This window comes from Limanda limanda, chromosome 21, assembly GCF_963576545.1.
Source record: "Limanda limanda chromosome 21, fLimLim1.1, whole genome shotgun sequence".
Lineage (NCBI taxonomy): Eukaryota > Metazoa > Chordata > Actinopteri > Pleuronectiformes > Pleuronectidae > Limanda > Limanda limanda.
This window is the reverse complement of record NC_083656.1, coordinates 2,207,631-2,222,551: the sequence shown is the minus strand read 5'-3', so window position 1 is coordinate 2,222,551 and position 14,921 is coordinate 2,207,631. Positions and strand designations below refer to the sequence as shown.

General features: G+C 43.9%; 2 protein-coding genes across 3 annotated transcripts; one reads left to right on the top strand and one right to left on the bottom strand.

The window, feature by feature from the left end:
* Positions 1–1,063: 1,063 nt before the first annotated feature.
* On the bottom strand, positions 1,064–6,761 carry ndel1a (nudE neurodevelopment protein 1-like 1a). Of its 2 annotated transcripts, none has more exons than XM_061095284.1 (8): positions 6,676–6,761; positions 5,104–5,257; positions 2,896–3,044; positions 2,435–2,571; positions 2,123–2,296; positions 1,789–1,883; positions 1,519–1,664; positions 1,064–1,157 (listed from the first exon to the last, which is right to left on the bottom strand). In XM_061095284.1, the coding sequence occupies exons 1-8, from the start codon at positions 6,759–6,761 to the stop codon at positions 1,064–1,066; spliced, it is 1,035 nt and encodes a 344-aa protein (XP_060951267.1). The 2 variants fall into 2 exon arrangements, with proteins under 2 accessions (XP_060951267.1, XP_060951268.1); XM_061095285.1 differs by having other exon boundaries at positions 1,064–1,154.
* Positions 6,762–8,760: 1,999 nt separating this feature from the next.
* Positions 8,761–14,115, top strand: LOC133028147 (testis-expressed protein 47). The gene is made up of 8 exons (XM_061095341.1): positions 8,761–8,874; positions 9,126–9,198; positions 9,558–9,661; positions 9,760–9,824; positions 10,011–10,089; positions 10,750–10,881; positions 10,957–11,101; positions 14,048–14,115. The coding sequence occupies exons 1-8, from the start codon at positions 8,761–8,763 to the stop codon at positions 14,113–14,115; spliced, it is 780 nt and encodes a 259-aa protein (XP_060951324.1).
* Positions 14,116–14,921: the final 806 nt, after the last annotated feature.

The following is a 14,921-nucleotide window of genomic DNA, read 5'->3' as shown; positions in this document are numbered from 1 at the left end:
CATATTTCATGATTATCAATAATTAGCCAACGTCAAGTCTACTCCTATTGCACAACACCAATCAATGAATCATGTGCTCCACAGTACGAGCTGATCAAAACATCACAACCCTAATAATGGACGAGAGTGATTACAACTTTTATTAAAACATGCCATAAAAGAAGTCTGGGATAAATCAAATCCACAAACAATAAAAAATAAAAAAAAACTGACAATATTGCACTTGGATAAAAATAAAGTGACATTTAGAGTTCACACGAGGTCAAAGTGCTCGTTGTGGATCGAAGAGCACTGAAAATAATTTGTGAAATAAATTAAACAAGAAAGTTTTAAAAACTAGAGATATAAGAAAGCTGGTTTACTGGTGTGAACACTACGGCATAAACCACTGCCTATAAATAACGATCAATATGACCAGTACTGTACACATCATGTCACATAGTTCAGAGGTTAATGGTGCGTTTGGCCCACGACACAAAGACTCCTCCCATTTCCTTTTTTGTTTTAAAACCAAATTACAGGGTTGATGAGTGAAATCCCAAATCACCCAGGCTCCGAGGCGCACGATGAAATATCAATAATTCATGGAGACATTGTTCATGTGGCACTCGATTACATGTTATAAGTTATTGCTCGTGAAAGCTGTAAAAAAAAAAAAAAAAAAAAAAAAAAAGGAGTTTGAATCATAACAAACACAAACCGTATTGGATTCAACAGCCTCATTAAGAACACATGGATTGCATAATGTTTCCCTTCTGGGAGTGTTGTTTTGTGCACTGGTTTCACAAATCGAGTGGGAATCTTCAGACGTGTCGACAGCAGAGAGGCCTCCGCCATCTTTGCACAAGCCAGCGAGCAAACAGCAGACACAGTAACACACGACACAGACAGACAGGAACCAAGCACAAGTGTCAGAACAGCGTGAAGCGGGTGAACGGGGGGGCGGCTCCCACGTTTGAGTTTCGTCTTTGTCGCGACTCTTCCTAGATGTGGTTTTCGGTTGCAGTGCAGGTGTGTCGGGTCAGGAACTAGGGTTGTGTGTGTGTGGGGGGGGGGGTTACGGTCACACGGCGAGGGGCACTAAGCCTGCAGAGGAGGCAGCAGGAGGGGCGGTGATGACCGTCAGGCGTCCAGGTTCCAGACCATTCACCGTCCTGCTGCAAAAACACAAGAGAGGGACATTAAAACAGAGAAGGGCTCTCACAGAACCATGCGTGTGCACGTTGTATGTGCACGTGTTGCTAAATATGGAGCTTGACAGCAGAAACTGGTAGAAGGGCAAGCGTTACAAGTGTTTCCCCGACTGACAACAATGTTCTTTCTTCTACATGAAGAGAAAGAGGTTTGTTAGAACTCAGCGGCAGCCGAGGAATGAGACCTTCTCTGTCCTGAAAGAAAACGCACACAGGCGTCAGATTCTCCAGCACATCAGACACGACCTTTTACCAAATGAACCACAATCCACCACAACGCTCTCGTCACAGACGAGCTGGTGAAACAAGGAGCAGTTCAACTCACGCTTTGTCATAATAAGACGTGTGGAGCGACTGCGAGTAGCTGACGGTGTTTGCGTTGAGGACGTTTCCGTTGTCCAGAGCGAACGCCTTCCTGGCTTTTTGGTCCTTGGCAAAGTTTCTGCAAGCTGCAAGTTTGGACTCCAGCGCCTGTGGACAGACATAAGACGATGAGGACGCGGTTTCTCCTTCTCCTGAGGTAAGACAGGGACTTTGGACATGAAGGTGTAACGGGGGGGGGGGAACCAGAAAACACGGTGAAGGAATCACTCACCCCGACTTTCCGGAGTAGATCGCTGACGATGTTGAGGGCTGATATTCTCGCAGAGGGAGTCAGCGGCGAGTTGCTGCCGTAACAATTTGATAGAACTGAGCATGAGAGAGAAAAGAAAATACTGTGAGCCACATTTAAAAAAAGAAAATGTTACCTCAGACAATCATGAATCATCGGGTAAAACAGCAGAGAGAAGTTTATTTTTTTGTTTCCATCCTGAGGTTTGTTTTTATTCAAACCATAAAGAAGCTGAGCTCATATGTCCCTGCCTCTACTTGCACAAGAGAACATGTATTTCTGTTAATGAACTCGAGGGAGGAGAAGCTGCAGCTACCTGTGGAGTTGGCGAAGGCGTTGTCCAGACCTTTGCTCAGCGGGGTGGCCGGGAGGGAGAGCGAGGCCTGCACAGCACCGTCCGTCTTCACGTTGTCCTGCGTGGGCGAACTCGGAGCCGACATCCTGCTGACATCGACCTGCCGCTCCCTCACGGCCAGCTCCTGCCGCAGATCTGCAGAGAAAAAGATCCGGTGAGGACACAAACTAAAAGATGTTCCTACACGAGCAGATATGTGAAACCGTCCCAGTGGAACACGGACGAGTGGAAACGCAGCATGTGGATTATCGGGGAAAATCTAGTCACTATCACCTCTGGCTTCATCCTTCAACCGCTGCACGGACTCCAGAAGAGACTCCTTCTCGTCCAGCTCGCTCTCCAGGAAGGCGTTCCTCTCGATGGCCTGGTTCAGACGCTGCTCGAAGTTCTCCAGGGACACGATAGTAGCTCTGAGGCCCAAGTCAGAGGAGGCAGAAACATTCAAAATCAACAAAAGATCAGGAATCCAGCTAAATCTACCAAAAAGGAACACTTGGTTTCCATAAAAACATTGTATTCCCTATTTACTCATGAACAATTATTCAAGTACTAATAAGAGATCAATATCTCAGGCTTGTGTGACAGCAGCATTGATTTTAATTCAATCAACTGCACTCTGCCTCTGTTAATAATTAGAATCGCAACTCGGGCAGCGTATCATCACAAAGCAGCTGGAGGCTGTGAAATGAGGGTTCTGTGCTTGTTATTCTACCGAGCAGTAAACTGGTCCAGACCTTTTGGCTCTCTCTAGGTCATCGTTGGACTGTTCCAGCTCTCGCACGTATTTGTGGAGATGCTCCTTGATACTGCGCAGCTGTCCGAGGTCGTCCTCCAGCACGGAGATCTGCTTGTAGCTCTGAGAATTCTGCTGCTCCAGCCGCTCCTGCAGGACGAGCAGAGGACGGGACGGATCACTTGTATGAATCCACACAGGACATGGTTCAACCCAGACATTATCATCCATTTTTCATTTCCCTGTTCCTCCTCCCCTCTGTTTTGACCTATATATCCACCTGCTCCTGTAAACACTGGTGGGCCTGACCTATATCTGCTGTTGCCGTGGCGTCGGAGCACACAGCACTCTGATCGCTCACTCAGCACATTCACAGGACATATTTAACATCGGCTGTGGTGCGTGATGGGCAAAACACAAAAAACTCAGAAAATAAATAATCCTAACATTCAATAAAAAAAACACATTTCCCCATTTTTTGTTTTCTGAAGCGACTGTGTGTTTGGTAAAATGTGTTTTTTATGATTTCTTTGTAAAATGTTGTGTCCAAAACGTTTTCTGAAACCTCGATGTTTATTTTCTTTCTTCATTGTGAAATGTTGTGTTTTCTTGAATGTTGTGTAGGAAGTTGCTGTGTTTTCTGAATTAGCGTTTTGGTTTGTAAGATATTGTGTTTTCTAAAATGTCCATGTTCTCTGAAATGTTGCTGCATTATCTGCTTTTTCTAAAATATTGAGTCCAAAAGTTTTGTTTTCTAGAAAGTTTGTGTTTCTAAATCTTTTTATCTTTAAACCGCCAACAACATTTTCTAGAAAAGCCACCAGAGAGTTGGGTTTCCTCTGTGTTAATTCACACAATCTGCTGTTAATCTGGAAAAGTGAAACCCGACTCGACACCTTGGCACAAACGTCTCATCCCGGCTGGAGATGTGATCTTGGAAATGTGCCGCCTGCCTCTCGGTAATTATGGAGCATAAATAAGAATGAGAGACACGACCTGATGCATGATTTATGAGAGTCGCACAAATCAGCTGCATCAAGCTGCAGCACGGGACAGAGCAGGTGTGGAGACGGGAAGTCAGATCAGATTCACAAACTGTCTCCGGAGCCGTGATCCTCACTGAGGACGTTTGGCCTGAACCATGAGGAATAAGTCGGAGTGCAACTGAAAACAACTTCATCTGCTTCTCTTCTCATGATCTGTGAACTCTCATGTGTGAGCAGAGCGCTGCAGGCCACCAGGACAAATAAATAAGTGCAGCAGCTGTTACAGCGAGACGTTGTCCTCCCTCCCATGGGACTGTGCTCAAGGACGAGTGGTCATATACAAAAAGGCATCAAATATTAATTTCAAGGAGACACAAGAATATGTTAAATATGTATAAAACTTGTTGTTAAACTTAGAGGCATATACAAAATGGGGGTCACCTCATAAATTTTACATTTGCAGTGAAAGACACATTCACAGCTGACGTCCTTTAAAGGGACTCTTACCTTTGTTGCATTTGAGAATTACAGCACATTCAAATCATCCCGCCTTCCTCCAATGCCCCACCCCCTCGTTCCCACCCGCGGTGTTTTTTTGAAGAAACTTTATTTACAAGCAGACTTACAAGCTACTGCCTCCGCGCACGCACGTGAGTTTTTGTTTACCAAAGCAATGGATTCGGTAAGTTATATACATTTACATTCACATGCCTTGATGACGCGGCCCGAATGCGCCACAAGAAGCAGACGGAAAACCTGCATGTCCATGCAGCAAACAGACAGGTCTGTCGGCCAATAAGGTCCTTCGGTCCGAAGAATTTTATTGGTTAAAGTTTTCACTAAATATTATGAGAGTGAAATAATTGTTTGTTTTTACTCCTGGTGGGTCTGTCTTGCATTTTAGAGTGTCATTACCTTATTAATACCAATTTAACCTTATCCACAAAAAGTGTAAAAATGCAACAAAGGTAAGAGTCCCTTTAATATGAAACCACCGGGACGTATTTGGGTTTTTGAATATTTCTTAACGATCGAGTCAAATCCCTTGTTGAATCTTACACGTGACTTATCAACATTTTCATTTGTGACGTGGCTGAAATCCCTTGTTCTTGCTCATGAAGAATCACTTCATGTCTCAGAGTCAGAGCTTCATGTGGCAGCCTGAGCTGATAAAACCCTTCGGATCCGGATCCACCGACACAGAGAGACACGGCAGCAGTTACCTTCAGCGACTCCACCTCGTTCTTCACTCGGTGGTTCTCCGACTGCAGGTCCTTCAGACGATGCTCGGCCTGACTCAGCTGTGCCTCCAGCTCAGCCTCCAGCTCCCTGCTCCCCTCCTGAAACTCCAGCAGCTCCTCCTGGGCCTCCTGGACGCTGCAGACACAGGAGAAAGCATCAGAGGGGCTGGTGTGTGAAGCTGGAGACACCTGGATACCTTCATCCACTGTTACACTTGGAAAACAGCCCGGTCACACCTGATTTATTACTCGTATGGAAGCAGTTCAGGATATTTCAGTTTTCATAGATTTAGTGCAAATCAATAAACAGGTCTGTAATAATGTTCTGGCTTCGCCCTCATTGTATCAGCCGCCATTTAGACCTTAGTTAGATTTAGTTTGAGATACGCTCCCTGAAGTTTCATCCCAGTAGTGGAGCTGAACAGAATTTAGTTTAGAAAACTCAACAGTCAAATATATTTCCAGAAGCACAACAGTGTTTTCTGTTGTTTTCAGTTCACAGCAAACGTGTTGTTTGTGTCTTTAAGTGTCTGCGTACGATGAATCATTATTCATCATCTTCTGATTCATCTGGTTCGTCTCTCCATCCAAGAACAAAACAAACACCATCATCCTCTCCGCAGCCGCATCTATACCAAGTCCAGACAACGGAACCTTTCACTGCATCGCGGCAAACTGAGAGTCCACAACAAGGGATTTACCAAGAAATGCTCAGAGTTCTGAGAAGTGGGATCTCTCCCACTCAGAGCGTCTGCAGAGGACATGTGACTGTGGAGCAGATTTACCAGGACTGAAGGTTATATAAGTATGTTGACATGGTCATGGATGAGCACACATGGACACACACACACACATGGACACACACACACACATCATGTGAGTGCAGGCACGGCACTGAGCCAGAAACTCCATTTCATAACGCTGGTGTTGGGCTCGGTGGAAACCGTCACTTTAAACAGGTTGAATGAAGGTTGATTAAATATTCCCACTGGAGCTGCATCTTCCCAGTTAGAATCCTAAGTTCTGAATGCTCCAGTGCACGTGAGGTGTCAGCATGATGCACTGAGGTTCGGTTTTTAATGTTGATGCACATGTCTAGTTTGTTGTTGTTGTTATAAGATTGTTAAATCTGCTGTTGACGACCATGTGACACGTTCAAATATCGTTTGATCCTACATCACGAGTCCAACTTCCACTCCTTCCACCGCAGAGCGTTTTTAAAGATGGACGACGTGTCTCCACTTCCTCCCAAAAATGAAGCCAGAACATGTCAGATCTTGTGATCGAGGGGCGTGGCCTCGAGCTCCCGCTGACGCACACTCCACCAATCACGAGTCAGCATCAGCCTTGAATTTGACTCTTTGACAAATCCCACAAAAGGTCAACAGTGAGTTTGTCTCTCAGCTGTTTCAGATTCCAGCAGCTGATTGGTTCTTACTGAAGACTCTTTGCCACAAATACACAAATATAATTTGTCTACATAAACTCGCTGTTGGTTCAGGGCTTTGAGTAAGAAAAATACAGAATAATATGAAATAATAATTAGCCACTTACCCTTGTTTGTACTTGAGGGAAAGAGCTTTCCAGAAGTCGACCTCCTCGTCTTTAGAGGAGAATCTCTGTGTCATATCTGTGTCCATGGCGAACAAATCTGAAGGGGAAATCAAACTGCAGGTTAATAAAAGAAACTGAGAACACGGAGGAAGTTAAAGCTGCAAACACCAGCGTCACTGTGAGCAGGAGCAGAGGGAACAGGAACAAAGTGTGGTTCAAATATCTATAGAAATATAGTGAAATAGTCTCAGACGCTGATTGAGAAGGAAACGAGTTGACAAAGTTGAAACTTTTTCAGGGAACTCTGTGACTTTGACTGGTCAAATCTCCTTTAATAGAAGTTGCAGAGTCACAGTTCTTTTATTTATGGACGCAACAATTTCATTCATCCAGTGAATAATTCATCTTTAGACTATAACCATGGAGGACCAGTATTAAACAGAGGGACAGGTCCTCCTGACCATGATCACAGAATTAACACAATCCCCTTCATTGGTCTTTAATTTGATGTTTTCTATGATTCATATCATATATTCAAAATGTAAATGATCTTTAAATCTATATTTTAACATAACCTACTGATCTTAATTTCTCCTAGTGAGGAGCTTGTAATCCGAGGGGCAGTGGCCACACATCACATGCGCTATCAGACACCAGAACAATATTAGAATAAATGCGTTTTAAATATGTCAGATGAGTCCATCGCTTCTCGATCTGAACCTGAACCAGGAGACTCGCGTTCTATCGGGAGAGGAGCGGAGGAGATGCTGAGCTCAGCTCGAGGATCCATCATCCAGATGTGCAGCAGCTGCAGCGGCTCGTCCGGTTCACGATAAGAGAAGAAGAGAAAGTGATCGTGTACCTGCACATCGGAGAGGATCAGTCCATCGTGTCCGCGGGTCCGAGCTGCTGAGGCCGAGAGGATCCGAGCTGGAGGCAGCGCAGCGGGAGTCCACCGCAAAACCAAATTAATCTATTTGAATTTAAATGAAATATGTCAAATATTGGACCTTAACATTTATTGTCATCATTTTTTTTAATTATCAATAATTTTATTTGGAAATCATATGATTATACAATTTAACTTAATATGTCAAATATTAGACCTTCACATTTTATTTTATTATTATTACATTTGATTCTATTTGGGAAATCATATTTCTGTTTTACAGCATAAACAAATAAATGTTTCACTGATCTTTGATGATTTTAATAAAAAAATACACCAGAGGAATATTTCAGTTTTAGTGTGGACTGTCCTCTGATCTCACAGACGTCACATCCTGCGAGTAAGACGTAATAAAGGTCAAACTAGCGCCACCAGCTGGTCATACACGAGAACAGAGTTTATGACATACTCTATAAATATATAATAATAATATATACTAAGTATAATGATATGATAATATGTATAAATATATCCTTTGATGATATAGAAGATGAGTCTTCTATACTACAAAGGAGTTTCTTCACTAAGCAGAGCTGGATTCTAAGACTCGCCCACAAGTCCAGATTGATCCTGTGGAACAAAGTCCAGGTCCTGGTCCAGACTCCAGATCCTCAGCATCCGAGAATCCAGACTCCAAATCCAGACCAGGAACTGCCTCCTCATCTTCCTCATCCTGATCTTCATCCAGCGTCTTCATCACCATGTCACAAGTGAGTCTGAAATGACTGCGACCTCCTAACAGCCACAGGTTTGATTACCTGAAGGATAATGTGTGAACTGAATGTGACTTTGAATTTGAAAATGGTTCAATTCACATTTTATTCCTGATTTAAATGAGAAATTCAGAGTTCCCCCGTTGAACAAGGCCTCATAGCAGCAGTTACAGCTTCAGACCAAATCCAGTTTCTTCCTCATCCTCTTTTACGACCCGCCCCCCCCTGTTGGCTCCATCACCTGAAACACAAAGCAGCCAGTAGTCTGACCGGTAGCTGCTCCACAGCTCAGGAGAACAAAGGGTTACCAGGGAATGAGCTTTAACAAACACTGAGGCCAGCAACTCGCTGCCACTTCCCTCTCTCTCTGTCGGAGAGCTTGACTTTAGAAAGTAGAGAAAGTTAGACGGGGGGGATAATAGGATGGAGAGAACTGACACATTGGGAGCAGAGGTGGAGAAAGAGGAGGAGGAAACTGGGACTAGTTTGTTTCACCGTGTCATGGAGCAGAGGAAGGATCTGCCTGATGAAGATGTGGTTGGTATTTCACAACGTTTGCCTTTATTGTTTTCCTGTTGCATCCTGGGATATGGTGAGAGCTTGTAGAACACGTTTCTTCTTTCCGACAGCTCCTGGTTTGAATGTGTTGCAGCAACAGGAAAACAAATTTGATATAAAGCGTGTTCCGTGTTCGAGAAACAGCCTTATGATTTAAAAAATGCATGAGACAATGATCTGTGTATGTGTGTGTTGACCCGTTCTGAGACATTCCTTCTGTGTCTCTGCAGAAGATGGTGATACAGCGGCTCATCCTGATTGGCCGGCTCCCCCACGATGTCGCTGACAGGACAGAACTGGGAGGTCAGCCAGATAATTACCTGAGAGCCACAAAGGCCGGGGGCAGAATAAGAGTTTGTTTCGTCCACACAGACAGACGCTTCCAGACGTGAAGGGTTTTCACTTTCCTCAGAAACATCCACACAGTGTTTTGCAGCTGCTGTTGAAGCAGAGCAACAGACTTGTTGCCTTTGTTGAAGTGTTTTACAGCCTCCACACCTCCTGTATGTGAATGTATCTGCAGGACGTCCTCGTGAAGGCTTTGTGTGGCTGCCTCTCAGGGAGTTCTCCCATAAAGACTCACAGTAAACTCCCCTGGAGACGCTGGAGCCGATTCTCTGCCGTCTGCAAACTGACTGGTTCTTCTGCTGTTCTCCACACAGATCATTATACCAGACTCCACCTCCGGTTAAACAAACGGTACATATGGGATCAGATGACGGGCCTGCTGCTCGTCTATCCGACCTTTGTGCTGCACGTCATCGAGGTACGTTCTCCTCAGGGACATCTTCACAGCTCCAGTGGAGGAGGAGGCTGGGGAGCTGAGATCTTCTGCTCACGGTCTGTTGTGTTGATCTCTTCCAGTCGTCCAGGGACGTTCTGCTTGCTGTTCTCAAAGATCTCAGAGACATGCAGCTGCAGACAGACGGGTAACGACCACATGATCATCAGACCACACACACACACTCTGTACTGTAGAGTTATTAAAACCAGGCCTGATTTTAATAATAAGCAGGAGAATGGATCTGTGAACTGACAGGAGGATGAACACAGGCCCTTCTCGTTTGATCAGTGCTTCTCCGTGACACAGTGAATCCTCTCCCATCCTCTCTCAGGTGCCTGATGGACGCTGCTAAGGTCGTGTTCATGGCTCATGTCCCTCACAGCAGGATGTTCCATCACTGGAGCTACAAGGTTTGTCTTTGCTTTCATTCGAGACAAATCCAGATGTGTGAGATTAAAACCAAGAGCCTGCAGGATACAGTGAATGATTCTCTCCGTGTCTTGTGTGGACGTTCCTCCTCGTTTGTCACCGATCTGTGTGTTTTCAATATGAATCGTGATCTGAATCCCTGGATGTGGTTCGATGAGTAATTGGTGTCCCGGGTGAAGTGTATTCTGGGTAGCCGAGAGGTCACCGTGTTGTAGAAGTTGATGATGAAGGAAAGGACCGCGGACCCAGTACTTACAAGTATAATGATGTTTATTACACAACAGCAGTACAGGTCAATACGAGCTCTGAAACTCGGAGAAATCACCCAGGCCAAATAGTGAAGTCTGCCTTCTCCCTGCAGGGCAAGAAGTTTTATAGGTGGGAGGCGGGACCCCAAAAATAGAGATAACATTACATCACACAACAGGACCTTCAGCCTAAATAAGGGCATGTTTAGTATCTTGTAGTGTAAGACGTCTTCATTGTACAGGTCGAAAGTATTCTAAGGGGGAAAGAGCTAACGAATAACACCTGGAATAGTGTTCACAGAGAGTCAAGACGCTTAAGCTTTTAAGATGTCATCATGTTTTATAACCATGTTCAAAAGAGTTATTAGCTAAAATATACCACACGGGCTGCAGGTGCTGGATGCAGCTGATGTGGACTCGTTGAGTGAGGGCTTCGAGGAGGACGAGGACAGCACAGCGACGCTGGTGTGCAGTCTCCTCTCAGCTCTGGACAAACTGGCCGAGCACCTCCAAACGCCCAAGAAGGTGCGTTTTATAACAATGAAATAATCCTGTTGTTGTGAGTTTCTCTCTCTGATCGTGGGAACTGTGCTCTCTCAGACTGTCCCTGGATCTGTGCCGGACGCTCCACAGCTGCTGGTCTCTCAGGAGCTTCCAGGGAAGCTGCTGCCTCGAGACGAGCTCCTGAGTCCAGAGGAGCATCTGCAGCTGTACGACTTCCCCTTAAACATCCGCCTGGGATTGGGTAAGAGCTGCTGTTTGAGGAGTAACTTAGAAAACATTCATCTACAAAATGACTTTATAATAACTGTGCTCGTTTCTGGTGATGAATCCAGTCACAGAAAGTGAACTTGACATTATGAAATATGTGTCAACAGGAGAAGTGACCCGAAGCAGCAGCTTCAACACAGTTTAACCTTCTGGACAAAAGGTCAAAGGTAACAGCTCCTCTCACATGTTTCATCGACACTGGACTTAAAAAACAAAAAAAACATGTGCAGATTAATTTGCACAGGTTCTGAAATATCTGTCATTAAGATTTTCTACTTTCCCTCTGAAGCAGTTCCAGTGTCTCTCTGAAGGAGGCGTCTCCTCAACGCAGAGAGAACTCAACAGGACGGGTTCAAATCGACACTTCACAACAAGAAGCACAGGAAATCCAAGTTATATAAAAACGTTTTTAATAGTTTGAACATTCGGATGAGGATTATCTTTTCTTCTTCTTTTATCTTACACTGTTCCTCTTGGAGACCGGGAGATAACACATCAGAGAAAAGACATTTTCCTTTTCACCCCCGAACGTTTCAGCTTCTCTACAGTTTGACACACAGAACTTTTAAGTCTTTAGAGATTCCTCGATCACTTAAAGTGTTCCCTTTTTATTTTGGCCCCCGTTACTTGGAAGTTGAACTGAAGCAACTTAAAAAAAGACAAGATGGGAGATGTGGTTGCCATGGCTGCATGCATGTACAGTAAAAGCATGTTGAGTAAAAACGAACTCATGTGCAGCAGGGTTTTTGTTCCTCATTGTCTGATTTCAGTGTGAATCCATTAAAACAAGTTTTAATTTCCTAACAGACTTCTGATGTGCTTTTTTTTTTTAAGAAAATTTACCGGTGGAAGAAACGGTAAAACAGAAAATACACATGAGGTGGAAACAAAAAGTAAATCATGAATAGTTTAAACACAACCGTGAAGGGTTGGACTAAAAAAGGGAGCACTGAGTTATTCTTCTCTTGCAAATCTTGATCTATTCACTTATTAAAAAAAAATAAATACGCGCACATTAAGATAAAAGATGAGACATATTTCATAGGCATGATTAAAAGAAGCATGCTGCCGAGTTTCACACAGGACACGTCGAATCGAACACCTTCCTCCCTCTAAAATTAGGACGTACACACTTACTTTTCTTAATTAAATACCCCTCTACCCGTCTTTTACTTGAAACTAAGTCCACAACACACACAATCCGCCCGAATCACGGCCTATGAGGTTTCACACATCGTCTATCACCGGTACATTCCACCTATTCATTAAAAAAGAAAAGAAAACTGAAAGGCCTTCGTATATTTCAGTGCTCAAAGGTCATGCTTACAAAAGCTGTAACACTGGAAAGTCTGCGCTCGACAGGGTTAGTCAAGTTGTTTTGGATGGTTACTGTATGTACAAGCCTCCAGCTGATCCCATCCCCTTCAGTACAAAACAAGGAGCAGCACGTGGTCACGCACGAATCCAGACAACACGCCACACGCCGCTCAACACGACCGACAACTTCAACAACTGACGTTTCAAATATTCAAATGGCAAAAAACCCTGATTCAAACTGACGGATTCCTGTAACCGCTGTGAACTGTGGTGGAGCCGAGTCGACTCGAGGGTTAATCTGATTATCTGACCGGGTGAAGAATAACTTAGAGCCATTTGTGATATTCAATAAAAATGATTTCAAATTGTTTTTTTGAGCCAAAATGCCCTGAAGTCTTGTTTCAGCTTCAACATTTTCAGGATTTATTGAGACAAATGGTTTTAAAAAGCACTTTGAGCTTCAGGAAATTGTGATTGCTAGTTTGTTTTATCATATTGTGATAGATTGTAATAGATTAAACCATAAAGTAATCTGCAGATTAAATAATATTAGATTAATATTTAGAATTTTTTCCTTTCGTGCTCCATGGGCCGTTAATAAAGATGGAGGACGTGACAGCTCCCACAAAAGTGAAGCCAGGGAGCCTGCATCGCCCCCTGGTGGCTGCTGCAGTATAGGTCATGAAATGGAAAACGTCATGATTGACTTGTGATTGGTTGCTTATGTTGTATTTGATATATTTGAGGACACAACTGTGAAGGTGTCAGTTCTGAGTTGTGGAGGTTCTTCACCTGTCTGTAGAAACCCACAGGAACCTTGTTTTAAAATCTACGCCGGGCTAAGAAAGCAGGTTCTTTTTTTCAAACTGTCGATCGAGAAGTTGAATCTCAGTCGAGAATCTGATCTGCAACAAAAGCAAGAAAATCTAAAAACTAAAATTTAAACTCGAGTCCTTGACATGAGATTGATTTTTTAACTGTGCGGATTCTATTTGTTGTTATTCTGTGTAAATGTGATGAGTTGTTGTGCTAGAACATAACTATATATACAGTATAATGTCATACTGCTCATCATCAGGTATATTTCTCAATACAGCATTTGTATATCTCTCTCTCTCTCTTTACATATATATATTTAAATTTCCCCCCGGGTCGGTATATACAGAACACGTATGTACAGACGTTTCTGGTATTTACAAAAAGTCCCATCGCACGTTAAAAGAGAGGCGGAGCAGCAGAGTGACGCTGAGGCCATCGGTCGCGGACGTTCTCAGGACGAGAGGAAAATCGTACAAACGTGGAAACGACAGAACGCACAACGAGCCGAGAGACAAACTGCTGCTGTCGCACGCAAACCTCGTTTCTCCAGTTCCCTCTGAGACCGAACCTCGGATTCCTGAAAAGGTTTCGACGCGACCGCGGGAAAACTCTGCTCCATTTGTGGCGGAAAAACAATCACGACTCCTCAGACCCAGTAAAAAGTATTCAGAAATATATCTGTATAAATACTCTCATCAAAATAAACACATATACACAAGTCTTTGCTTTTGCCTCTGGGATACAGACCGAGAACATCGTCAGATCAGGGGATCAGGGCTGAGAGGGAAACTGAGCTGCAGGAGCTTTTCTGTTGTTTCTGGGTTTATGATGGAATATGAATTTATCTTTTGATTCCTGCGAGCAGACGACCAAACACTGCGTCTCTGAGCTCTGACAGCCGGCGGAGATTCTCTCACATTGAGCCTGAAGAGTCACCAGAGTAGTTCTACACTGACTTAACTCAGCCAAGGAGATTGTGTTTGATTGTTTGTTTGTTTGTTTGTTTGCAGGATTACGCAAAAACGTGACATGTTTAGATGCAGGAATATTCTTCCTTCCTTCTTTTGAACATTTCCTTGGTGAAAAGCTGTAAATGATCTGGTGACCGACTCCAGGCTCCTCAGCATCAAACCTCCACAATCCCTGGGTTCAGCATTTCTGCAAAATGAAATGAATCCTGGTTGGATCACATGTAACTTGACTTGCTGTCAAACTGATGAGTCATCACGGGGAGTTTGTTATATTCTATCTGAGGAAGGTGGCGCCTTTATAGCTCTGCTGTGGATACAAAATATGATCTGAGTTGATTGACAATGTTAATCAAGTCATATACTCTGGAAATTGTACAGTATAAACAATAAATATTCAGCGGTTGATGTTCTGATTGAATGTAAATACAGAGAGAAGTGAGACGGAGCCTCTTTGCAACCTGGTGCTTATTTTCCTAAAGGTCTAAAACATGCATTCCTGTTTATGCTCCACGACACCAACTGTGCAAACGTCATATAATACGATTAGCAATCACAACAAACTCACACACACACACACACTCACACACACACGCACTGGCACGCTCACAGTGAACACTCAGGTGGGACAGAGACTCGGGGGTTGCATGCCGACACCCCAGAGGAACGAAGGAGGGAGAAGGAGAAGCC